Raw genomic sequence first — 26,717 nt, 5'->3', positions numbered from 1 at the left:
CATATAGTTTAAATTCTAGACAGACAGAAACAACAGAGAAATTGAGGTTAAAAGGGCCTTCTGTAAGTTCTCTAGTCCAACCTTTTCCTCAAAGCAGAGCAAAGTTCAGGTCAGATTGCTCAGGATCTTGTCCAATCAAGTTTTGAATATCTCCACAGATGGAGACGACAAGGAAGAATTTTTAATTCTTTTCAATATAATTATCTTGCATATGATTTCACACAATGTCACAATTGGTTTTGAATATATATTCTATGTATGTTATATGTTTTGACTTCTTACTGAAGTCGACAGTGACTGGGAGAGCACCTGAAGTTTTTAGTTTTCTAGCTGTCTAAAACCTGCTCTAATTATATAAACTTGTTGTGAGGAAGGGCAGGGAGAGAAAGTCCTGCCAGAGTTGACATCTAGCCTTGGTTTATGATGAACACTTATCTTATCAACCTACTGTTAATAAACTCACTAAAACAATAAAGATCAAGATTTAATTTTAACTTGCTTTACTGGCCTGCTTTAGCAATGGCTAAAGGTGATAGCTTGGAAAAATATTAATCAGAGTCAGCTATTTAAAGTCAGACCAGTTTTTTGGCAGTTTCTGCAGGAAAATTCATCTACCAACCATCAACCATGAAGATTCTTAGCTACCTCTTGGTTTACCGAAGGTTGCTGCTCATTGTCCTCACTCCACTACTTTTACTTCCACTCCCACTTATCATCAAAACCAAAGTAAGTGACCTGCTTTGAGACATAATTATTTTGCACCTGTATGTAAAGACAGATTCCCAGATCTTTTAAGATTCATAGAATCATAGATAGTTTCTGTTCGAAGGGATCTTGAATAAATTCATTATGTTTTCATTTTGGTTTTTTTTTTTGGTCAAAGTGTATTGGCATAGAATTGTAGAGAAGACAGCTTCAATGCAAAATTCTGTACTGGATTCATGAAGCTCTGAGTCATATATTTGTTTTCTTGTTCAGAAATGCTTTTCCCATTTAACATCATCTAGATTACATTGAAAATCCTGTCCTTGCTATTACCTTTTGGACACTTTTAAACATCTCTGTATGACTGACAGTGAAGATGAACTGTCAGGAAGAGAGCTGCATTTACTTTTTTGTTTCATGAAGGATTTTAAGTTCATCACATACTGTGCTGTCTGATAGTAAATGACTGAAGTCAATGACCTGATAAATTTCGTCTGGTTCCTAGATAAAGTCTGTGGCAGGATATCTTAGTTTTATTTTACTTGGAATAAATTCTTCAGGCATTCACTAATTCTTGTGACAACTCCAAGCTGATGAAACAGCTATCTAAAGATGTTGTTAATGATTCTATTTGGTATAGCTCTGATGTAAGTAGAATGAAATGGAATTCTCCCGTGATGCGTTATCACATGTGCATTATACATAATCATACATATCACGTGTGACAATACATGAAAGTTAATTTCAGAAATGCTTGCATCACAGATAGTGATTACAGAGCAACATGCTTCACACTCACATCACAGTTTCAATATTTCAGTTTCCTTTTCAGGAGGAAACTCACAGGAAATTCTTAATGTGGTAGGACTTAAGTGAGATGAACATTTGCTAGATGAATTTTGACATTTTCAAATTGTTTAGTACATAACAAAAACTTCTTTCAAAAAATAAATGATAGCCATAGCTGACTGACTTAGATTTAACATTGTTGTTTTACCAGTCAAAGGTTCCAAGAGCCACATCATTCAGCTTTCCCTTTCGCAGTACAAATCATCTGTGCTGCTGTTGGGCAGTTTCATGCCCTAACCAGTGGCACTAAAAGCCATTTTCCTTAAAAGCATAAATATAAATCAAAAACACACAAAAGAAGTTTCTAGGATTTTAGAAGAAACTAGACTCACTTCACCTGCATTTTACAGGCAGCATTGAAAAAGATTCTCCTGGAAAAAAAAAAACAAGAAAAAGAAAAAACTCTTGTTTTTCAGGAGTTTAAATAAAAGACAGTCATTAAAATTACAAGTCTTAAAAACAACAGCTGTGTTTCTTGTCAGTCTCGCACAAAGCTTTTTTACATTAGATCATATCCTTGCCTTATTGATATTGATGAAAAAACTTCATTGATTACAGGAGAGACAAAATTTGACTGTGAGTTCTCCTAGAGGCTTAAAGGCTTGCTTGCATATAGAGAATGTTTGTGATTTATGGTAATTCATGGCCTGAGAATGCTCCAGAATGACCTATGTGATTAATTGTCCTTGAAGGATTAGGCAGCTGACTTTTCCCCTACCTTTCCTAAGTCGTAGAATTTAAATAATTTTACTATCTCTTAGAGAAATCAGGTCCCTTGACTCATACTTTTTCCGGGTGTGGGGAATCTCTCTATTGACATAGCTGTGATTTTTTCCACTGGATGATCAACTCATATTCTTGTTGGTGCCTTTTGTGTTCTAGGAAGCAGAATGTGCATACACGTTGTTTGTGGTTGCCATCTTTTGGCTCACAGAAGCTTTGCCACTGGCTGTTTCAGCTTTGCTCCCTGCCTTTATGTTCCCATTGTTTGGTATAATGGGATCCAAGGAGGTAAATCTCTTTTTCCTCTCTTTTATATTGTGGATATCAAGGATCAAAACTTCAAAGAAAGAAATGCATAATGTTGAAACCTGTCAGGCTAATCCATGGAGTACCAACCACAGTCATTCTGCCTCAAAATTTGCTTACATGCTTTGTCCTCAGTACTTGTTTGTATGTCTTTAACACTTTTTTCTATATTATGAGTGCTTAGATGCCAGTCAATAGAAAAATGCTAGTTAGATATAAAATATCTTAATGTTACAGATGTGAGGTGTCATACTAATGACCCCATGCAAAATGCTGAGTGCAACCCCATATGCAAAATACATCTTCATGTCAAAGTGATGACACCATACTCTATGTTTAAAGTTGTTATTGTATTTGTTGAAGAGATGACAAAAGTAATAAAAGCAACATTTCATTGGTGATTTAGTCCATATGTGAGATGTGACTGATAATTTTAGGTTGTTCTATCATAAGCCGTATTTTTTATTTTGTTTTAACAATATGCACTTTCTTGCATTTACTCTTGCAACATTTGGTTAAATGAAATTAACAGTTCTAATGAACTTAACAGTTTAATTTTAAGCCAAAAAATTTTCCTGATATTTATTTCAGTATACAGTATTACTGTATTTTTTTCCATTAAATTGATAATGCCAAATACTATCAGAAATTCATCATTTAATTAAAAAAAAAGGTTGGTTTTGGTTTTTTTTTTTGGTTGGTTGGATTTTTTGGTTTTTGGTTTTTTTTCTTATTTTAGGTGGCATCTTCTTATTTTAAAGACTTTCATCTGCTGCTGATTGGAGTAATTTGCTTGGCAACGTCAATAGAAAAATGGAATTTGCACAAAAGAGTGGCTTTAAGAATGGTGATGCTGGTGGGTGTCAAGCCTGCATGGTATGTGCTAAAGAATGTCTTGAAAGAAATAATACTTGTGGAAATCTACGTATTCCAGAAATAATTGCCTAGTGCTTTTTCAGTTAGCAGAAATCCAGCCTTTCTTTTCTACTCAAAGTAGATATTTGACTTGATATGATTGATTTCCAGGTGACATTTTATTATTTTGCTGAGGTCCTAATTGAAAGTTCCCTTTCAGTGATTCTGTTCATAATAAGGATCCTTCTGGACAAAAAGAATGGTTAATTTGTGAATAATATAGGGGTCCTGTTTCTTGATGGTGTTTGGAACATTCATACCCAATGTCTTCAATATAAAATCTGTTTTATGCTGATTATTAATTTTTATTTCAATAGTCTTTTCAAAATTCTGGACATTCCCAAAAATACAAGAAGACCTCAAATGCACAGTGAGGAAAAAAAAGTCATAAAACTAAACACATGGTGGGGAAGGAAAAACACGTTAAGCACAATGTCTTTACTTATGTTTTTTTCCTTTGTTTACATATAAAAAAACTATCAAAAGAGAAGAACTTCCCCAGATGGATGAGGTGATGAGGGAAATGAAATCACACTCTCTGCTTACTCACTATCATCATATATCTTATGAAGTAAAAACTCCTTGCTTGCTTTACAAACTTGCAGAAAAGGTTTAGGCCCAGAGATGTACCTGTCAGCACACCAGTAAGGCTGCAGATAAGATTTGTAGAGCAAGTTTGGCTTCCCAGAATATATCATATTCATGACTCCTTGCCAGGAAACAGACTAATAGGAAGCAAAAGGTCAGAAAATCAGAAACCCCAGGTCTAAAAAATGAGATGGTCTAACTAATAGCACCTCATGGAAATGCTGGATTATTTCTATTCCTCAGTGATTTATCTGACCTAATTATAAATATCACAGTTATTTTGCTTAGGTTCTGCATGTTTTGATAGCTGGTAGCTTTCTGTTTTGACAAAATGCTCCTTACAATCTTCTTCTACTGCCTTCCTTTATCTTTGGCTGTATTCTTGTGCTATGTAGATTTAGTTGTTTCAACTTCTGTTTGGTTGATCACTCCTAAAGCTCACTTCTCACCTTTTGACCAAAATCTTGAAAGGGAGAACACAAGTGGATGGTGTGCCATGCTAAGATGAACGTTGCTGGGGAACTTGCTGTGGGCAATCCAACCTGCAGCCAGCTGCTGAGGAGACCTAGAGTAACTCCTGAGATTAGCTCAGTTGGTTAGAGCATGGTGCTAATAATGCCACAGCCATGGGTTTGATCCCCGTATGGGCCATTCACTTGATGATCCTTGCGGGTCCCTTCCAACTCAGAATATGCTGTGAAACTCCACAGACAGCGTTGTAACCCTGAGGAAGCAGTATCCTTCATAACTAGCTCATCACATTTCCTGATCATGACAAAGGGATAATAAGATTATGATAAGACGATTGGTGAAGGAGAGGATCTACCCATCTCTCAGCATCTGCTGCTCATTAGCGGTGCCCACGGCAGTGGTGGTGCTGTTCTCTGCACCAGCTGTCCTCTGCTGCTCGCAGCAGTCCCCAGCCAGCCTGTGTACATTGGAGACTAATCCTGCTCAAGGCAGAGATACCACTGGAGGAGGTTTCTGCATTAGAGGTCATGAGGGGGTGCAGCAGTGAAAGTAGAATAGCAGGAGACTTCTGGATTTTTCACTATGCATTCTTCTGGAGAAACAAATATGTATCAGACATAGTGTGGCCAGCAGGACCAGGGCAGTGATTGTCCCCCTGTACTCGGCACTGGTGAGGCCAAACCTCAAAACCCATGTTCAGTTTTGGGCCCCTCACTGCAGGACAGACATTGGGATGCTGGAGCATGTCCAGAGAAGGACAACAAAGCTGGTGAAGGGGCTGAAGCACAAGTCTTATGAGGAGCGGCTGAGGGAGCTGGGATTGTTTAACCTGGAGAAGAGGCAGCTCAGGGGAGACTCTCTACAAGTACCTGAAAGGAGGTTGTAACCAGGTGGGGGTCAGTTTCTTCTCCCAGATAAAAAGTGATAGGAGGGGAAGACATGGCCTCAAGTTGGACCATGGGAGGTTTAGATTTGATAATAGGAAAAATTTCTTCTGTAAAAGGTTGGTCAGGAAAAATTTCTTCTGTGAAAAGGTTGGTCAGGCATTGGAACAGGATGCCCAGGAAAGTGATTGAGTCACCATCCCTGGGGACAATTAAAAGATGTGTAGATGTGGCACTTAAGAACATAGTTTAGTGATGGACTTGGCAGTGTTAGGTTTAGGGCTGGACTTTATGGTCTTAAGGGTGTGTTACAACCTAAATGATTCTATGAGTCTGTAAAGACCTCCTGTCATTTGCACCATGCAGTCTGGTCTGCAACTATCAGAGAAAGGTGAATATGTCTATGCAGCCTGCAAGGACTAGAATGGGTAATAAAACATTAATTGTGTACTACATAACCAAGAGTGACTTTATAGTTAAATGTAAATGAAATTATCATCCAAGGTTCCATGCAAAATATTTTTTTAACTATACCACTGGGAAAATAATGCAGAAAAACTGAATGCAGAGGCTGAACAGGAGAGAATACATTTTACTATTTTGTCATCACTTTCAGAGTTCCTCATTAGAGCCCACTACATTGTACCAAATGGTCACATGATCATCAATCCATCAAATGCTGGAAATTTATGATGAACAGTTTTGAAACATGTTAGTGAATTCCTTAATTTGCTTTGGTTTTTAACCTCCCCTGCAAGTTCTACTAAAATGGCATTTTTCTACAGCTTGAAAATTCATATTCAGTGTGCTTATCCTGACCAGTAATTTCTGCATAAGAATTTGTCCTAAAAACACAATTCTTCTACAGCCTCTGTCTGACAACCTAACCAAAAACTGCCTGAATTAGTGGAGTTTATTGATGACAATTTCTGTTAAATCCGGTCCACATCTTGCAAGTCTACAGATCATTTTATCATTATGCAATTAAAAGCGCACAGAGAAAAAACAAGGTGCCCCTGCTAAGAAAAAATCAAGTTTGAAATGTTGCTGCTAATGGCTGAAAAGAAAGGCTATGAGAGACATTTTGAATAGTATTTTTACATAATAAAATAATGTTTACACAATTTTTATATAATTTTTATATTGGCTTCATGTGCTAAGTAGGCCTTCCATTTCTTTGTGGAGCTCTTGATCAAGGCTGGGCGAAGAGCTTTACAAATTGCACAGATGACTTCTGAGAAAATGCTGCACCACCACCATCCCTCTACTCAGTTGGTCTCTCACCGTGGTGATGCATGGCAGGTGTTTACTGGCAATGACAGCACCTTGGAACAGGAAGTCAAGAGGACTGTTCGCATTCACAACTCCAAGAAATGCAGTAAAATGACTTTGCGGCCTGTATTCTAAATTTACAGTCCAACTTCACCAGATACAACATGGAATGTTTGATTTTTCAGTCATTGATACAATTCAGTGTATTGCATCAGTGCAATCAGGAATTGCACAGATGCAATTCCTATTTGTAGTAAACTTGAAAAAGTTGTGCCAAGACCAGACTAATGACCTTCCCTTTCCCTTTTAATATCAAAGAAGACGCTTATTGAAGCCCCAATAATCCCTGTGCCTGGCTTGGTGTTCTGATTAAGAACTAAATACCATTTACTGAATTGTTAATATTTCTTCCCATAACAACTGGACTGGTATCTAGAGGACTTATAGCCTAAGAGATAACTCCAGGGGTTTGACCTGGATTATATCATCATCATCATCATGGCTAGGCTTCGCAAATGAAGATTTGGGAAGGGCTCTACCCATGTTTGTTGCAAGCGCGTTGGTGGCTGAAAAGGCCAATACGAGATAGGCATGTCCAGTTGCAAAAGGCACAACAGAAAGACTCCTTAGGTGGTATATTCTGCGAGGCACGATTCTTTCTGCATTGCCTTTTCTCCTCAAGGGTGATCCTGCGTGCTTTCTCAAAAGCATCAGCAGCGTTATAGATGGTGTGTCTCCAGGTCTTCTGATTGGAGGCCAGAGTAGACCAGTTATGTTGATCAATATGGCCAAGGCTGGATGTTGTTTCGGGGAGTCCTTGTATCTTTTCTTCGGGGCTCCTCTCTTGCAGCAGCCGGTGGCAAGTTCACCATAAAGCAGGATCTTAGGGAGGCGGTGGTCCTTCATCCTTGAGACGTGTCCTGCCCATCACAGCTGTGTTCGCACCAACATGGCCTCAATACTTGTGACTGCTGCTTATTCAAGAACAGATGTATTGGTCATATAATCTGACCAGTGGATGTTTAGGATTGAACGGAGACGGTGTTGATAGAAGCGTTCTAGGAGACGCAGGTGGTGGTGGTAGATGATCCATGATTCAGATCCAGACCTGGATTGTATAATGCAAGATTAATAGCATTAGCAGTATAGCCATTTTAACTCTCATTTGAATTCATGACGTGTACGGTGTTCTTTCTTCAAAGATTGCTCAAATATAGTATAATTCTGTAAATAAACATTATTGCTTCTACTTCAGTTGACAACATATTTGAACCTTTAACACTAAAATATGGTAATTTCAGTCTTTGATCAATTTTAATTCATAAACTTCCTCAAAAATCAATTACAGACTTTAAATTTTTAGTGTTTAGAGCTTTCTGTTGAAAACATTTTCCATTTATATTAAATAGACTGGTGACAGGAGATGTTACTGTAGCAGTCACAGACTCGTCTCTCCTATTCCAGGCTTATGCTGGGTTTCATGGTTAGCTGTGCTTTCTTGTCGATGTGGCTCAGCAACACCTCTGCTGCTGCCATGGTGATGCCAATTGTAGAGGCTGTAGCTCAGCAGATCATCAGAGCCGAAGTAGAAGCTGATGCACTGGAGATGTCTTGTTCTAATGGATCCGCCAACCCAGCACTGGAGCTGGACGGTAGGCATGCGCTGCAGCTTTGGTTCTTGCCCGCCCTCACTCAGCAGTAAAAAACACATGAAATACAATTAAATGGCTGGAGAAGTACTATTGTCATTACATGCTTCATTGTGACACTTCTCTTGGAATACCATGTGTGAGCTCTCTCATGTTCACAAAGATTGATTAAAACAGGTGCAGAAGATGGCAGTTTCATGAGAGGAGGAAAGAAGGGGAGAGGCTGGCTTATCAGTCTAGTAGAATGTCTGAAATATGACTGCAGGCTACAGATACACTGAGCATTAAATGTTAGCACAAGAAAAGAGCTCTTTAATGTCTAGGGTAATGCTAGGAGAACAAATGAATCTAAACTGGTTTCCTACACGGTTCGATTATAAGGTAGAAAGATTTCTCCTCATTAAAGGATTCAGATTCTGGGAATAGGAGTCATGAAGGAATAGGGAACAACTCAACTGTTTCTCAGACCGGCACTTACAAATGTATTCATGGGACAATGTGAAGTGATTGCATGGAATGGGACATGCTGATGGAGCCTTTCCAGTTTTGCTCCTTTAAACGCTTATTTGTCTTTGCATCACTGTCTTACAGAACACATAGGAGACTGTGAAAACACTGAGTGGAAAGAAAAGCAAATTAATGGGTAATTGTTATTAATTTACTAAATTCTGCTCTAAGAATTCTTCTAAATAGAATATCTGTTTATTACAATACATGCCTTTGTTTTCCAGATATAACAACAGTGTGGCTAGTACTGTGTGCACAGTTGAAAATGAAAATGAAAAAGGAAATGAACAGGTACTTAAGGTGTCTTTTTATTACATAGTGTAACTTAGTTTTAACCTAAATCTCACTTCTATGCAACACCTAACATGGCACAGGTAGCAATGAATCTAGTTTCACGTGAATAAGAAATATATGTGTAGTCACACATATACATACAGTTTGCTTACATAATCATGTCATTAGTGGTTTTGTGCTCCCAGTGTATTTTACGCAAGTTAAACCAACCTCACCAGAATACAAAGTTGATATCTACAGTGTGTATATATATATATCAGTATATATAAAGGAAGTTCTTGTCTCAGTGAAGACAGATCAGGAAAAGGATTTCAGAATTTGACTCTTCCTCCTTTTCCTTTGCATGAATAATTGCAGTACCACTATAACAACAAACCAAACCACACTGCTTACAGCTGTATTACCAGCAAATTGTCTTGCTCTTCTAAGGCATCCTTGAATCCTATTTTTGTGCCTCATAATGAGCCCTTCATATATATTAATTGGTGTATATACTTTCTAAGCAGAACCTACCACCTGCTGAAGCAGAGAGAAAAGGCAGAAAGGACAAATACAATGGGATTCTCAAAGTGATGTGCTTATGTATTGCTTATTCTGCTACCATTGGAGGGCTGACCACAATCGCAGGAACATCGACTAATCTGATTTTTACTGAGCACTTCAATTCGTAAGAGACTATATTATTTATATTCATTTTAATCCAGACTTCTAACATTATTCTTGAGCTCTCACATGGTTCCCCTAAAATGCATTAGAAACTTTACCCTTTGATTTGATATTACTTGATTCTATTGCTTTTTTAAATTATTTGTTAAAGACAGAAAATGAAATTGCATGGTTATATTTGCTTTACACAGAGAAAAGCTATAAATGATCTGCCAACACACACAAGAAGACGATCATTCTTTGGTTAAGTAGTACTTTACTATTTGAGTAGCTGCATGGAAAAAAGATGGGCTTGTCTGAGAAGGAAGGCGCTGCTTAGCATGAATAAGATAGGCACTATTAGGTTGTAAAGAGCTGTTATTAATTTCTAAGTGAAGCAGGGGTTAAATCTGGGTCTGCTTAGCAAAGACCATCAGGAGAGACTTACAAGAGGCTAAGCATTGGTGATATGAGGAATTTAGATCCATTAATAAATGAAAAAGAAAATAATTTCAAGCCAGTCTGAAACCTGCATTCAGTGGAACACCTTGTTTTGAGGTTTTCCAAAGCATTTTTTAATATTCCTTCTCATATTTAAGTAGAACTGCTTTGAAAAGAAAATGGCAGATTTAATTCCAAAGCTCTTGATAACCCAATAGTTCTTGCTGAACTTTTTTTTTCTGCAAACTATTTCCAGAAATATGCATACTCTAATTTTGAATGGAGTAAAATAAAGTACTATCCTTTGGTTACCCTCTGCCCACTATTTTGTATTGCACATAGCAAAATGTTAAAGACCAGTTGTTGATTGCATTTGTAGTGTTTTCATTTTCCAGAGGGAATAGGTCTAGAAAATAAATAGTTCAGTGTGTCCTGTCCATCCTTGCCTCAGGCAAGACCTGTAGTAGATAATCCAACAGCAGGTAATCCAACCAGTATTATGTAATAGATCATTTTGAAAAATCATTTAAACTGATTGTTCTGTTTACCTGAGGAATATTTGGTTGGGAGTTGAAGAATACCTAAATGCAATACTCAGATTAGCAGAAATACACAAATATTCGGCCCTGTACAAACCTACTGTGGAATATAAACACAATAAATTAACATATTATAATGGAATTGAATTTTTAGCATAAAGTTTTTAAGAGCTTGTTTTATTGCTCAATAAGAAATTATCACACATGTTTCAGGAAAGACCATAAACACTTTAGCAAATGATGGAATGCTAAATTGTTACAGTTATGTCAGATTTTTCCTATCTTGCAATTTTTAAATTCAAAAATTGATATGACTAATCATGTAATAAAAGGTACGTAGCCCTGTAATCAATAAATAATGTAACAGCACAATGCTTTTAATTGTTCTAGTTTCATTGTCTCATCATTATGTACAGTCGCAATTTAGAGCATCACCTCAAGAAGACGATAGGACTTTTGGTTTTGTCCCTGTTAGCACTTTATTTGGAATACATCTAAGCATCATAGTAAGTACATATCAAACCTAAAATGTGCTTGAGAGAGCATTTATGATAAGCATTTACAGCTTCAAAAACCTATGTAACCATCAGAATTATTTTCCTTCTAGCAAGACATGAAATACAAAAGATTGGCTAATAATCAGAAATAGTCATTAAAGACTCTCTCTGGACATTTTTATTTCCATTCTACCTGATTTTTTTGCATCAAGGAGGAAGCTGTTTAAAGAGACTAGAATTTTCTCACTTTAGAATTAAAAGCTCACTCAGTAGAGTTGAAGGAGCTCAAGGGAAGAGTAATTTCTATTCACAAAGTAAATTGTAAAACAGGCTTTCATTATGCTGCCCTTTTGACTCTGGCATCTTTCACATTCAAGAGCAAAATAATTTAAATTGTAAAACAGGCTTTCATTACGCTGCTCTTTTGATTCTCTAGCATCTTTCACATTCAAGAGCAAAATAATTTCTTTCAGAAAACCAGAGCCCCTTTCTCCATTTTTTATAAAATCACATGGCTGAATGGCCCACATCTGTAACAGTAGGTTAAGACAGCCTCAAAGAGACAAGGTGACTGGAGAGACAATCCACCTAGCAAATGAACATTCCTGGAAATTAGTAATAGTAATTTTGATTTTAATCAGGTTTGAATTGCTTATGGAAATTTTAAAAATACAAATCTCCACTGTTCTCCTCTATGTTCATTGGAAGCTTTTTCATTTATTTTCTTGTGCTAAAGTCTCATCTCATAGAACTGTTTTCTTTCAACTTCTGCTTCCTTGTAGTCCTAATGGTCCTTAATGCTAATTAACAAGTGGCCCCCCCCTTGCCTACTGAACTCAGGTTAGACACATCTCAGTCCATGTCAGATCACCAGATCTGTTGCTGATCCAGTGATTGAATAACTGGCACAGCTAGTTCCTGTAGTGGTCATGAAGATAAGGATGGGAGGGTGAGGAAGAGGATACCAGAGGACACCTCATGCTGCCAGCCAGAAGCACTGTCTTGCAGCAGTACATTCTGGCACTTCTCACAAGTCTTCATTCCTTTGCAAAGCTCAACTGAACATGTTTTTTACTTTCATCCAGACGTTACCCAGGTTGCCAGTGCATCAATTTTGGATCCTGGTTTATCCTTGCCTTCCCCATCGGAGTTATTATTCTGCTGCTGTCCTGGGTGTGGCTCCAGTGGCTTTTCCTTGGGTTTGAGTAAGTAAATGGTATAATCAATAAAACTAAAGGTAACTGGTATAAAAGATAATTTGCACCAGGAGTAAATAGTGCATCTAGGTTTGACAGGTTCAATAGGAAGAAAATGCAGCAACAGTGATTTTCTGTCCTTGATTAGTATGACTTAATCTCTGGATGGAACAAGAATTTTCTAAAATAGGGATCCTTGACTATTTAGCTCAGCGTAAAAAGTCCATATCAAAAATGAGTCATCATTAAATAATGCATGCTTGCAAGACAGACGAATATTGAAATCTTATACATTTTGGTCTGACTGGAAGATTCACAGTCAGGAGTATGCCCTTTTGTGGAGTCAGGGATTGTTTTTAATACTTTAACAGTATCTGAGTTATAAACTGACTATATTTGTAAATCTGAAGTAAAAAACTTCTGCTTCTTCTAAGTTCATGTGTGGTGGTATGGTAGGGGTTTTGTCTTTCCACAGAGCTTGGGCTTTTATGGTTTTGGATAGGATATACTTCTTTTGGGCTGATTCTTCAAAGCCTTGCTCTCCATAAGTTCACTAACATCTGGAGAGATAAGTGGGACAGCAATCTTCCACAATTACATGGCTACTTACAGTGCGAGAGATGAAAAGTGAGACTATTTTTAAGCAGATAGAGTCATCGCACGCTTACCACTTTATATGTGAACATATATTGTTTTCTTTTTCTTGATGGTCATTTTTCTTGATTTGTAGTGTTCTTTTTAACACTGTGTAAGAGTCTTAGCCAGGAATGAAAACCTAGCTTGTAGCAAATACTCTGCAGGCTACTCATGTGATACAAACTTTTTCATTCTAAAATAAAGTAAAGCAAAGTCATAGATGACTTTCATTAAATAGCTAGGTTATATATTTGATTGTTTCAATTAGTTTCCATGATAAAAGTTTCATGCTTCCTGGGCAAATGAACTAGTCAAGAATAGGACACATTTTGTTGCAGCCTCTGTCAATCTCCCACTGGACTTTTTCAGTTAATTCCAATATGCTCAGTTTGTGATAATTGAATCGGAGATACTGTACTGTAAAGTGACATTTTTCCTTTTGTAAAATGCAATTGGTAACTGATATTAGAAAAGTTAGACGTTTTGTTTTTCTTCTGTATACACTAATATACACTCAGCAATTCTGCTGCTTTACATTCCAGTTTTAAAAACATGTTCAAGTGCAGCAAGAAGAAAACAGCTAGAGAAGAGGCCTCATCACGGGTGATTCAGGAGGAGTATAAGAAACTTGGACCAATGAGGTATCTCAAACTATAAATCTGCAAACAAGAGCAATTAAATACAAGAGTGAATTTAAGAAAATTGATAACTCATTCTGTTTCTGTTGTAGCTACCCAGAAACTGTTACACTTGTCTTATTCATTATAATGACCATTCTGTGGTTCACCAGAGATCCTGGCTTCATCCCAGGGTGGTCTTCACTTTTCCCAGAGTAAGTTGTCTCTTTTGATACAGCAGCAAGAATTGTACTGTGTCTTAACTACATACCTTCTTTTCTTTTCAGTTTTAAAAAATGAAAATATTTGCAATATTTCAGAAATATTCCAGGTTGATGCAAATCTTTGTAGTATAGTATACAGTATAGATAAACTCTAGAAATTTCACATATGCATGTGTGCAATAGCTGAAATGTGTTAAACCCATTACAGGATAAAATCAAGGGACTAGAGCACAAGGCCTATGAGGAGAGGCTGAGGGAGCTGAGGTTGTTTATCCTGGAGGGGAGGAGGCTCAGGGGAGACCTCATCACTCTACAACTACCTGAAAGGAGGCTGTAGCCAGGTGGGCATCAGTCTCTTCTCCCAGGCAGCTATCAGTAAGACAAGAGGGCATGGTCTTAAGCTCTGCCAGGGAAGGTTTCAGTTGGATATTAGGAGGAAATTCCTTATGGAGACGGTAGTCAGGTATTGGAATAGGCTGCCCAGGGAAGTGGTGGATTCTCCACCCCTGGAGGTTTTTAAGATGAGACTGGATGTGGCACTTGGTGCCATGGTCTGGTAACCACAGCAGTGTTGGATCAAAGGTTGGACTTGAGGATCTCAGAGATCCCTTCCGACCCCGCTGATTCTATGATTCTATGGTAAGTGCCTCCTAAGAAGGATTATGCCTAGGTTTTAGACTTGATCTGGTGAGGAAGAACGCATAATGATTAATGTCATAGTATCCCACTTCCTCATCAAACATGAAATTTCGATAATGAATCTTTGATTAGAATTTTTTGATCTCCTGCACTTAGTGACAGCCACACTAGTACACATACAGGCCAACATCCCCTGCTTTGGCAGCTCAAATTAATGCTATAAATTACTTTCTGTTCATACATAACTCCCTCAACATCACAGTTCAACTAATGACAAAAAAGCGAAGAACTATTACATTGCTTTGCTTTTTGCTTCAGGTTCTCCAGGATCACCTGGATTTTTTTTCCTAAGTAATCAGTCAATCTTACAGGAACTTTACTGTGATATCTCCTTTTCTCTTGCTGTACTTCCTGTAATTTCAGTTCTCTTTTTCTGCGATAAAGGTCTGAGTTTTGCTCTGGAGTGGTGGGAAGTAGTTGCAGGATTGGGATGAGCAGGACTTAGTGCTGTTTAGGTCCTTACGGATTTAACATTTATTATTGGATGGCCCAAAGGCCAGTGCTGAACTAGGATATCATTTCCAATTTTGTTTTCCTGGGCATTTGTCATAAATGAAATTGAATCTGTATCCATCATGCTTTCTCTCTTTAAATATATTTTCATCATTCATGCACTTACACACCTTCCCCAGGGCTCTTCCAGAAAGTCTGGGAGTGGATGTTACCAGGAATAATTGTAGCACTTCGAACATTTAAAGCATGAAGCAAAATTATTTTCTGCAAAAATTGTCATTATAAAGCGTATTAAAAACTAAAATTGTTTTAAAATTATTTACTTTTAATTATCAAAAAAATTGCAAAAGAACATTTACTACCCCCCCATAACAACAGCAGAGCTAATGATCATTGTCTCGTATGAAACACTGTATTCTTGAAGGGGTTTTGGAGTGTTGACCTAATCAAGCAATCAATCAGCTAGCTAAGCAATCAGGCTGGCTTGGCTTCTCTTCCTGCTTCATATTAAAATTTAGTGCTCATTGAGCACTGTTTAAAGAGCTACATCTGATACTGAAAAGCAGGCATGGTAAACAACCTTTCAAATATGGGACTTATGGTTCAAATTATTTTTTTCAGTCCAGAGAGCCACATATTCATATTTGAACCTAGCTACCATTGTCTGAGGATTTTTTTTCACTGGCAGGGAAATACAGAACATTCTCAGAATAAGCATGGTTACAGGTTCTTCACAGGGACATTACTTTGTGGATGCCCTCTAAAGTTTTCCTTGGAAGGGAATGCAATCACAAGTCATGTCATGTTAGGCCGAATCATGTTCTAACTTGCATGAGGTAGCCTGAAGAGAAATAAAGTTTCTGTTACACCCTTCAGGAGGAAAGAAAGCATTTCTAACTATTCAGAACTTGTCTATTTCCAGATAGCTCTCCTTTATCAATCAATTACATTAACTGGCATAAACCCAGGCAATTAGGTTTATACTTTCTGAGCAACGAAAACTCAGCCAAGATACATGAGTGGGGCAAGGGTCCAGCACAGGTATAACTGGGAGCAAGCCATCTTCTTAAAAAAAAGTAAAACAAAGAAATACAACAAAGAAACAGGAAAAAGAACTCAAACCCCAGGAACTATGTTTCTCTCACTGTGATGCGACATGTGTGGGCTTCCAGCAGTGCAATGAGCTGTAGCTCATATCTCTCACACACTCGCTCCTGAAGGTACGCGCACACAAAATTGTTCAGTGTTCTGGATTTAAGTGTACAGATAGGCATGTGCACAACTTCCTAAAGTTTATGGCACAGGAAACAAGTATAAGGAAATTGTCTCCACCCTTACAGAAATCTGATAGTACTTGCTTTCCACAGGATCATATCCTGCAGTCTTGAGCAGGCCTCAGGGAGTTCTGTCATCTGAAAAAAGCTTTGACCTCATGAAAAGCCACAATATCAGAGCTATAAGTATGAGACCATCCCACACAAGTGAGTGAGTCCTATTAGCTGGGAATCATACCACTCTCAGGCTCTTATACCAGAAATGTCTGTCTGATCCTTTATTCTAATATGCTGAAGGTCAGGAGAGCTACATTGTTCTCTGTGTTAAGCTCAGTAGATATTCATTTTATTAGAACATGAATTTCCAGAAAGAAATCAGTCTTGATGTCAGGGTGGCAAAGCCCAGGTTCCTTGGATTTTGGAATTTACTCCTTTCCTTAATAGTCTATCCTGGTGGGTAGTCATGTCTGTTGTCAAACTCACATCTTGCTTTCCGTCTGAATATAACTTCCAGCTACATGTTCTTGTTGGATTAAAAACTTTTCTGTGATTGCTGCTTTAAAAATATATGTATAAGGTAATCATATCTCTTTATAAGCTTGCTTTGACAAACTAAATCAAATATTCAAAGTTTGTTTTGCTTCAGAAAAGACATTCCTATCACTCTCACCATCCATGTTCATGTTCTCAGCCCGTTGTGTGCATCCTCACAAGTTACTCAAAGCTCTTTATTGTGCAAACACTGATATTTTTGAAATCCCAGCAGAATACTCATATTTAATCATGATACCTTCCCACTTTTTAAGCTAATTTTTGTAATGTCAGCCATTTTTTAATCCATATTTGTGCTGTATCAGTGCTGAGTAGAGCTCATTTTAACATCTTTATCAGATGTCTTTCAAAAATAAATTACATTTATGAGAAAAATTTGTAAATCTATTAAAGACTAATCAATCCTTTGCTGTCCTGTCCTGTGCCCGTTACCTCCCTCTGGGAGAAAACAGCAAGATGTTTTAATAAATATTGTATAACAATACAGAGAGCAGCACAGGCTAAAAATGCTTGTTTCCTCCCCGTCTGTTGACAGCATAGGATCACACATAATTTCTGCTACAGCAATTTCCTTCTATGTCCTGGCCTGATTCCAGGCTGTAGAGTATTAGCTTCAATTAGAGGAGTTCCAGGGTGGCCTTTGGCCAGGACTACAGGAACCTTATAAGAAACAGTAAGTTCAACACTGGGCTGCAGCTGGTTACAGCTGATCTCTGCAAGGTGGGCTTCCCTCCTTCTTCCTTAGATTATTGCTTGAATGTACTCATGCTTTTTTTTGCATGGTTTATCGATTTCTTTGATTCTCTCAAAGAATGTACTTTTGCTGACAGCCCTGTTCTCTACAATTATTTCAGCTGCAGTCATGTGAGATCTCCTGAATCAACAAGTTTTTTGCTTTCTTATACCACAATCAGATTTGCAGTTTATAAACAGGTAGATGCTGTATGTGCAATTGTATTACCACTTGGATAAATGTACTTTGAAAAAATATTATCTCATTCTGTTTGGAATGGCATCATGTGTGTATCTTCATAACAGTATGACTAATGGTAGGATGCTGTGTGTGTCCCAAGCAGGTTTTTTGAGAATGGTGTTTTGCATCAGGAATGCTAAGTTTTGTGAGCAAAAAATTGCACCTCCCTAGTTCAACAAGCATAAATGCAAAGTGTAAATGCAAAATGGGGAGGAATGACCCCTGAAGGAAGGGGGCTGCAGGGTCACCTTGACAATGTTTAAATCTGCATGGTATGGAGCAAAGAGGAAAGAGTCAGGGTCTTCTTGGTGGCACCCACTGACAGGATGAGAGACAATGAGCACACACTGAAACTTGCAGGAGTCCTGAACATCATGTAATGTTTTTTACTTGTAACAGCAACCTAAAGAGGTTGTGGGGTCACCATCTTTGGTGGTATTAAAAAACTTTCTGGACAGAGTCCTGGGCAATTGGTTCTGGGTGACTCCGCCAGAGCAGGGAGGGGTTGGACCAGATGACCTCCCAAGGCCCCTTAACAAATTCGAACATTCTATAAAAATGCATCTGCCTAGAAGAAAGTGGCAGCATGAATTGTTTCTGTATCCAGACCTTGCCTTCCCTCAAAAGTCCTAGCAAGTCTTAAGAGAATGCAGGATGGGATCCTAGAGGAGGAGATTTTGGATCTTTAGACCCAGCACATCTGGTCCTAGGATAAGGGTAATATATAGGCAGAACCCTCTGACTATATAACCATAACAACATATATTTTTTAACCATAGCAAATACGTTTTTTCAAAATGTATTTTCTATGCAGGCAGACACTGGGAAGCAGGAGACACAAATTAGAGAATCACTTCAATTTCTATGGCAGCTTCATTTTGTGACAATGTTAGCTAAAACTATGGTGATTTTGGTGTCAGTGCGCTATGCATATTAAGCTTTTTTGAATTTCACCTAACCAAGCAAAGGGATCTAGCAGATTATGCTTTTGTAGCATAAAATCAGGAGAAAAATTTTTCTTTTCAGTGAAAAGCCCTTATTTAGTACAAAACAGTAAGCTGCTGGGAAGATCTGCTGGGAAGTTATTATCAGACCTACTGTAGCTGTATATTCAGAAAAGCATATGGTCTGAGGCTAACAGAACAAATATATTGGTATATTGGTCCAGAAAATCTTACAGAACTTGCAGAAAATTGAAAAAATAACAAAAGTTAAGAAAATGTTTGCTTTAACTTTCTTCAGTACAATTTTTATTCATTTTTAATGACCATCTTGACTGAAATAAGAGACTGGAATATGTCACCTTCTAACAGTCTGTAACAGACTCAGATGGATGTGTTAAAATGGCCTTAGAGCTCAGCTTTGCACCTTACCTGATCTTAGGGCTACTCTGTACAAGTTAGAAGGATATTGAATTAGCTTAAGAAACAGTAGTGCAAACAGTTCTCAGGCACTGGAAGTGACCAAAACAAATATGACCCTTGTGACTATGGCCCTAGTAATGACAGCCATAGGAGGATGAAAATTAAGCTATGCTGCCTTTTCTTAGCTACAAAACCGTCACCCTTTCTGTGTGGCAAAACAACACATACTTACTCAAGATGTTTATTTATGAATTTAGAGGGACTGCACAAAATATTTCTACAGATGTGATGAGTTGACTGTGACTGTCTGCCAGGTGCCCACCCAGTTGCCCTCTCACTGCTCCTTGGCATCAGGACAGGGGAGAAAATAAGGTCAAAAATCTTGTGGGTCAAGATAAAGACAGGGATACTGCTTTTCCGTTTCAGTCATGGGCAAAACAGACTTGATATGGGAGAAATTAATTTAATTACCAGTTAAAAATAGAGTTGGAAGGTGAGAAACAAACCCAAAAACTAAAACACCTTTCACCCACCCTCTTTTTTTCCAGGCTCAGCTTGACTCCTTCATTCCTTACACCTCTGCCTCTTTCCACCACATCAAGTGGTGCAAAGGATGGGGAATAGAGGGTTCTGGTCAAGTCTACAGCAGCTCTTCTCTGCTACTCTATCCTCCTCCTCAATCTTTTTCCTCTTCTCCTCCTGAATATGTATATTTATGTGTTTTTTTCTTTTTAACTTCTCCTTAGGTATAAAAGCTATATTATGGATTCAACAGCTGCCTTAGTGATAGGCGTCCTGTTCTTTATTATTCCAGCAAAAACATTGTCTAGGACTTCAAATGGCGAAAACAGTTGAGTATATTTTGATAAAGATTTTACTACAATAAGGTACCTAAGATGCTACTATAAATAGAACTTATTGCACTGGTTAGAGGAATGTTGTTAAGTAATAATGCTATAATCTTAATACAGGATAAAATCTTACTGGGATATAAAGCATCCCTGGCCTGGAAGTCAGTGCCAACAATTATGCTATGTTAACAGCAGGAGCTAGTGCTGTGCAGGAACCTGCTGCCTGCAGCCCATCACCACAGGCGGAAACCTTTCCATTGACTGCAACGGGCTTTGAAACGGGACTGAATGGGCAGGGCTGGGCTTATTTTTGGAAAATTTTACTGCTTAATTAAGGTATCCTGTAAAATTCAAAATAGTACATGAGTTCATTATCATGTAACTTTTCCTCTTCAAAATGAAATATTCCCTAAAGTATACTTCTAGCTTGTCCTCTTTATGCATTCAATTGTGCTGCTGAAATCAATGAGATCTGGGGGTTCATAGAGAATGCAAGACCATAACTGAGCTTAAGTGAAACAGCCTTTGCACAGCAATCTGTGAATAGTGCAGTCTTATTGAGTAAATTAAACTCATTGATATCCCACAGCTATCTTCCACATAGGGAAGGAGGGGAAAGGGGCCAATGTTCCACTGGTGGAAACCGTTACAGCTCTTGTGTCTCCAGGCTGTGACAGTTTTCCCCAGAAAAGATCTGTCCCCGGAAGTGAAGGTTGATTCCATCAGAGGCTTTCTTCATGTTATAATGATTGCCTTTGAATTTTTCCCAAGTACTTCCTCAGAGAGATTATTTTTTTAAATGTTGTTTGGGGGATTTGTTTTGTTGTTTTTTTTTTTTCTCTAGCTGTTTTTGGTTACACTCCACTCATTACTTGGAAGGAATTTCAGTCATGCATGCCCTGGGAAATAGCTATTCTCGTTGGTGGCGGGTTTGCACTGGCAGACGGCTGTGAGGTAATGCAATTTATAGAAGATACTGAACAAATAGCATGACCCACAACAGGAGCAACTCAGACATGCAGTGAATTCAGTTATTATCTTGTTTTAGCAAGTTATTCTGTAGCAATATTGAACATGATAAATGTGATGAATATTCAAGATGTTCACAAAGCAGGTTTACAAAAAAAGAAGCTTCCTTTGTCTTCTAAGACAACTGATGACTACTGTTTCTTATGTAATTTAAACCTGATGGTGGTAGGAGTTGTGAAGACACACTGTTTCCAAAGCCTTAGGGTTAATGTCAAATGTCACTGAAGTATCTCTTATGTGAACAATGGTGGTTACTTAAGTAAATCAAGCAGGTTTGGACCCAGACTGTGGTGATGAAGCCTGATATATGCATATTACCATTTTCTGATAAGACTCTACTAACCATCTCAGAGGTACAAATATAAATAAGTGGAATATAGTTTGCATGGGCTCCTATAGGGCACAACTGAATTTGAAAAATGGGCTTAAAAATATGTGGTAGGAATATGGAAAATATTTCCAGTTTTTTGTCTTTTACATAAATATTTTGCAAGTAGCAGATGAGTAAAATCTCTTCTACACCATTTTTAAATTTTTTCTTACAATGACTTGCTAAACATAATCATATTGCCATATTCCTTACGCAGGTTTCAAAACTTTCTGAGTGGGTAGCAAGTAAATTGACCCCTATAGGATCATTACCATTGTGGTTGGTTATCCTGATATCCTGTCTTATTGTCACTTCAGTAACGGAAGTAGCCAGCAATGCAGCTACCATTACAATATTTTTGCCCATACTATCTCCTTTGGTGAGTATAACAAATGTTATTTTTAATCAGAATATGCTCTATCATCCATATAATAATACAGCTGCTTAAAGAAGCAGTTTTTAAAAGTCTCCATAAAATACTTCATGCAGTTTATTTTCCTGTTCTGTATTGTGCATTGGATACTTGGTGGTTTAAAGTATTTCTTACAAGGGATGTGGAAAATTTAGTAAAATTAGATAAAAGTTCATATCGTGGTCTAAATCCAGTCAGCAACCAAGTACCATGCAGCTGCTTGCTCACTCCCTGACCAGCATGACTGGGGAGAGAATTGAAAGGGTAAAAGCTAGAAAAGTTATGCATTGAGATAAAGACAGTTTAACTCAGAAAGCAAAAACTGAACAGGCAAGCAAAGCAAAACAAGGAATTAATTCACTGCTTCCCATGGGCAGGTGGGTGTTTAGCCATCTCCAGGAGAGCAGGGCCCCATCGCACATAGCAGTTACTTGGGAAAACAAATGCCAACCTTCCAAACATCCTCCTGCTTCCTCCTTCTTCCCCCCACTCTATATACTGAGCATGTGGCCATATAATAAGGAATATCCCTTGAGTCAGTTTGGGTCACCTGTCCCAGCTGTGTCTCCTAGCAATTTCCCACTCACCCCCAACTTCCCTGCCAGTGTGGCAGTGAGAAAAGTAGAAAAGGCCTTTGCTCTGTGTAAGCACTGCTCAGCAGGAGGAAAAAAAATCTCTATATTATCAACACTGTGTTCAGCACAAATCTAAACATAATAGCCACTGTGAAGAAAATTAACTCTACCCCAGCAAAATCCAGCACAGTTCAACACATGAAAATTAATGCTGTTATTACTATCTGTGAAGATCTGAAGCTCTTAAAAAGGACAGCTCTCTTAGAGTTTCTTTAGGACCGCATCTTCAGCAAAAATGGTTAACACTGCAGGTTGTCAGCTAAGAGAGGGCTAATAGATGTGCTTTACTCATAATTCTCATTTCTTCTGTCTTTAGCTCAATTCAGTCTTTTCTTCTAATCATTTTTATCAAAACATCTGATTTTTTCTTCTTCAAAACTTACTGATTGTCTTCTAGTCTGTCGATTTTCCTCTGAGCCTCCTTTTCTTCAGACTAAACAGCTCAGCCTCTCTTCATAGGACTTACCCATTAGACCTTTCACCAGCTTGGTTGCCCTTCTCTGGACTCGCTCCAGCATCTCAATGTCTTTCTTGTTGTGAAGGACCCAGAACTGGACACAGTACTTGAGGTGTGACCTCACCAGTGCTGAGTACAGGCAGATGATCACTGCCCTGGTCCTGCTGGCCACACTATTTCTGATACAGCCCAGGATCCCTTTGGTCTTCTTGGCCACCTGGGCACACTGCTGGCTCATGTTCAGCCGACTGTCAACCCCAAGGTCCTTTTCAGCTGGGCCACTTTCCAATCACTCTGCTTCAAGCCTGTAGTGCTGCATGGGGTTGTTGTGACCCAAGTAGAGCACTCAGCACGTTGCCTTGTTGAACCTCCTACAATTGGCCTCGGCCCATTGATCCAGCTTGTCCAGATCCCTCTGCAGAGCCTTCCTATCCTCCAGCAGATTAACACTCCCACCCAACTTAGTGTCATCTGCAACTTCACTGAGGGTACACTTGATCCCCTTATTCAGATCACCAATAAAGATATCAAACAGAATTGAACCCCTCATTGAACTCCTCTTACGAATTGCATACAAATGCAACTTCATAATCTTTCTTGCAGTGCTTTTGCTTCTTGTGCCTGTGAAATGTGAGCAGCCTTTGCAATTGCCTTATTTTATGGACTCAACTACAATCAGAAAACATCAGGCATGAATTTAAAGAACTATCTTTTCTCCTCTGAAGCATTCTCAGATATAATCTCAAAAAACGAGTTACCAAAAAAGTTATTTCTCACTATTTAGACTAGCAGTTCTATCTGCAGTTCACCTGTGGTAATATAAGAAGTTTCTATTTATGTATTTAATTTGGCAATGCATCCCTTGACAGCTGTACTCTCTTATTTTTCAATAGGCTGAAGCCATTCATGTGAATCCACTTTTCATTTTGATACCTGCTACCTTGTGTACTTCCTTCGCATTCCTGCTTCCTGTATCAAACCCATCCAATGCCATCGTATTTTCATATGGTCATTTAACTGTTATGGACATGGTAAGTTTTAAATAAAAGTCCCTAAAGGGGATTTTAAACATTTTAAAAATTTTCTTCAGTATCTTGATGTAAGTTTCTGCTTTCTTTTCCCTCTTTTTCAGGTGAAAGCTGGTTTGGGCATTAACATCATCGGAGTTGCTGTAGTTATGCTTGCAATTATGACATGGATAGTGCCTATATTTGATCTCTATACTTACCCAAGCTGGTTACCAAACATTCCATCTACAAATGACACTGGGCTGTAAAAAAAAAAAAAAAAGTCTTGTTTCTTTTCTCACATGTGGTGAGTCACTTAAAATGCTTTTTGTCACCACAACGATAAGGACTTACATTACTATAAATGCCATATTTCACAGTCCCAGAGACTGATGATCCAGTCTGAGAGTCTAATCAGGAAGAGTGCTAGACTTTCTAAATATCACAGTTAGATAGGGTTTCTAATCTAGTTCAGCTAGTCTGAATTTTAATATCTTCATGTTGTGAAGGAAAAAAAATAAATGTGCATAGCCATTATCACTGGCAGTTTGCCCCCATTCTCAGGGTAGCAGAATAATGAAATGTACATTTTATTATTTCAAATATGTGTTCTTGCTATTTTTTATTTGGGGGTTGTCAGAGAACATATTAGTTTTCTGTTTTCTAGATTCAAACTCTGTTTGAAACAGTGTTGATCATAAACAAAAGATCAGGCAGGGGACTCTCTTGAACACATAGTTTACAGACCTGTCAGAAATGCACAGAAAAATGGAGAATAGCAGCATGACCACTTAAACAGCACTTTATCTATTAAACACCTTGTAACCTGGAAGGAGAATACATACTTAAGCATATGTTTAGTCTAACTGCTCCCAAGACCTCACTGAAACATATCGTTACTGCTGTGAAAACAAGAGTAGAAAAAATTAATATTTCTCTGGATTGACATGTATTGATGGATCTGAGTTGATCTATATAAATGGAGACTAAATGATCATCATATCTCTCTGCCAAAAGTAGAGATAAATCCCCTTGATGAATGAAACCATAAGATAGACTGCTGAAGATTTGACACTCAAACTGTCAATGAAGTGCATCTTCGCCTGCAGGCTCATGATCTCTGTAGAACAGGTGGCAGTTTAAGGTTACTAAACGGTGTTAATGTTGTAATGTTCTAAACACAAAACAGTGCAATGTAGTCAGAATGGAAGCTGGAGTTCAAAGATATCTTCAAATAATGATGTTCTATTTGGTTGTTACATGTTTTTCACCAAAAGGACTATCACCTGTTGGGAAGACCGGTGATAATTTGTAAAGAGCACGTAGCTAGTAGTCTGAATGAAAGCTGCATGTATTTAGCTTGGATCATGCCTTGGGACACCTGCATGATAGTTGTAAACCTTAATCTGTCTTTTATAGATAGTGTAAATTATCCATTTTTCCTAAAAACAACAACAACCAAGAAATGCTCGTTTTTTGATTACATAGTTTACATTTATTTTTGATAGTGCACATTTAGAGATGTCAGTCATGACTTCTATAATGCCAGAATACAGCATATAGTTGTATATGTAGTATGGTTCCTTTAGCTACTAGTTGCAGATTCAGTTGCAGTGAATTATTAAAGAAGCACTTTTTCTTAATGATGATGGTTTTGTGTAAGCAGTTGCTGTCTGTGCATGCCACCACTCTTTTAAGCCTGACTGAGGCTTCTATCTCTTTAGGATGGCAACCCCACTTTATTTAATGCAGTGGCAAAATAAGGCTATGGCCATCACTAGGCCTATCAGGAGCTGCCACTATACAAATAACGATAACTGATCCCCTGCAGCAATGATTATGATTACAGATACGCAACATTTGGCTAAATGAAGTCAGGTACCACTGGGAAATGCTTATGCAAGTAACTAATCCAAGATACAAACCTTGGATTATACTATATGGTGTTCTCCCAGAAGAATGTGCAGTGCAGGAGCTCCTGGCTTGTGCAGGCCTGCAGGCACAGAGAGGACAAACAGCTAAGAGAATGCTCTTACTTTAAGGTTCCCAGGTATGACCTTCTAATTCTGTCAGTAATTTCCAGATTATTGAAGAGCAGCAGAAACAGTGAATCACAGAGTATTTGAAGTGGAAGGGATCTGAGAAGACTCTCTCATCCAATCTCATGCTCAAAGAAGGCTAACGCTGAATTCAGACCAGGTTGTTTAGGGATTTTTCTAGTCACATCTCAAAACTCTCCAAGATGTAAACTGCACAACTTCCCTGGCTAATGTTCTCCAGTGCTTTACTGTCCTGGTTGTGAAATATTTTGTCTTTAAACAAACATATTCATTTTAGGCTAATAGATTCATTATTGTCCCTTTTATTTGGGATGGATTCTTTTCTGTTTGTAAAACTGTCTTTTTCTTTTTTAATGAAACATGAAAAAGAGAAGACAGCCCTCTTTGTGGCCTTATGTTTACCAGTCCCAATGGATGTGATATTTTCGGTCTCCACAGGTCTGCTCTGCAGTATTATAATCATGTGGCAATTGTTTTTCAGCCAAAGGAAATTTATTAACTGTTCCTGAACTGTTCCCGAGTTTTATTAATGTTCCCAATACAGAATTGGCTGTTGTAACCTTAGCCTTGAATATGGCAAGGTCTACAGAGGTCCATGAGTGCACTACACCATGAAATCAGGC

General features: G+C 38.1%; 1 protein-coding gene across 3 annotated transcripts; it reads left to right on the top strand.

The window, feature by feature from the left end:
- Window positions 1-594: 594 nt before the first annotated feature.
- SLC13A1 (solute carrier family 13 member 1) lies at window positions 595-26,717 on the top strand. Of its 3 annotated transcripts, XM_064656135.1 has the most exons (16): window positions 595-726; window positions 2,437-2,565; window positions 3,323-3,459; window positions 8,178-8,365; window positions 8,954-9,005; window positions 9,094-9,160; window positions 9,667-9,830; window positions 12,371-12,490; window positions 13,660-13,758; window positions 13,848-13,949; window positions 20,020-20,123; window positions 20,969-21,078; window positions 21,741-21,902; window positions 23,921-24,058; window positions 24,160-24,341; window positions 26,576-26,717. In XM_064656135.1, exons 1-15 carry the CDS (start codon window positions 628-630, stop codon window positions 24,301-24,303), a joined length of 1,815 nt encoding a protein of 604 aa, XP_064512205.1. In that variant the 5' UTR covers window positions 595-627; the 3' UTR covers window positions 24,304-24,341; window positions 26,576-26,717. The 3 variants fall into 3 exon arrangements, with proteins under 3 accessions (XP_064512205.1, XP_064512206.1, XP_064512204.1); XM_064656136.1 differs by lacking the exon at window positions 26,576-26,717 and having other exon boundaries at window positions 9,670-9,830; window positions 24,160-25,490; XM_064656134.1 differs by lacking the exon at window positions 26,576-26,717 and having other exon boundaries at window positions 24,160-25,490.

Source organism: Pseudopipra pipra, chromosome 5 (genome assembly GCF_036250125.1).
Source record: "Pseudopipra pipra isolate bDixPip1 chromosome 5, bDixPip1.hap1, whole genome shotgun sequence".
Taxonomy (NCBI): domain Eukaryota; kingdom Metazoa; phylum Chordata; class Aves; order Passeriformes; family Pipridae; genus Pseudopipra; species Pseudopipra pipra.
The sequence above is the reverse complement of the archived record's forward strand: the minus strand, read 5'-3'. Positions and strand labels throughout refer to the sequence as shown.

Excerpts from the sequence above, each read along its gene's own strand:
- SLC13A1 (XM_064656135.1), top strand. The coding sequence starts at position 628 with ATGAAGATTCTTAGCTACCTCTTGGTTTACCGAAGGTTGCTGCTCATT. Across the intron at positions 9,006-9,093 it reads AAAGAAAAGCAAATTAATGG|ATATAACAACAGTGTGGCTA; the intron begins GTAATTGTTATT and ends TTTGTTTTCCAG. Across the intron at positions 24,059-24,159 it reads ATTTAACTGTTATGGACATG|GTGAAAGCTGGTTTGGGCAT; the intron begins GTAAGTTTTAAA and ends CCTCTTTTTCAG.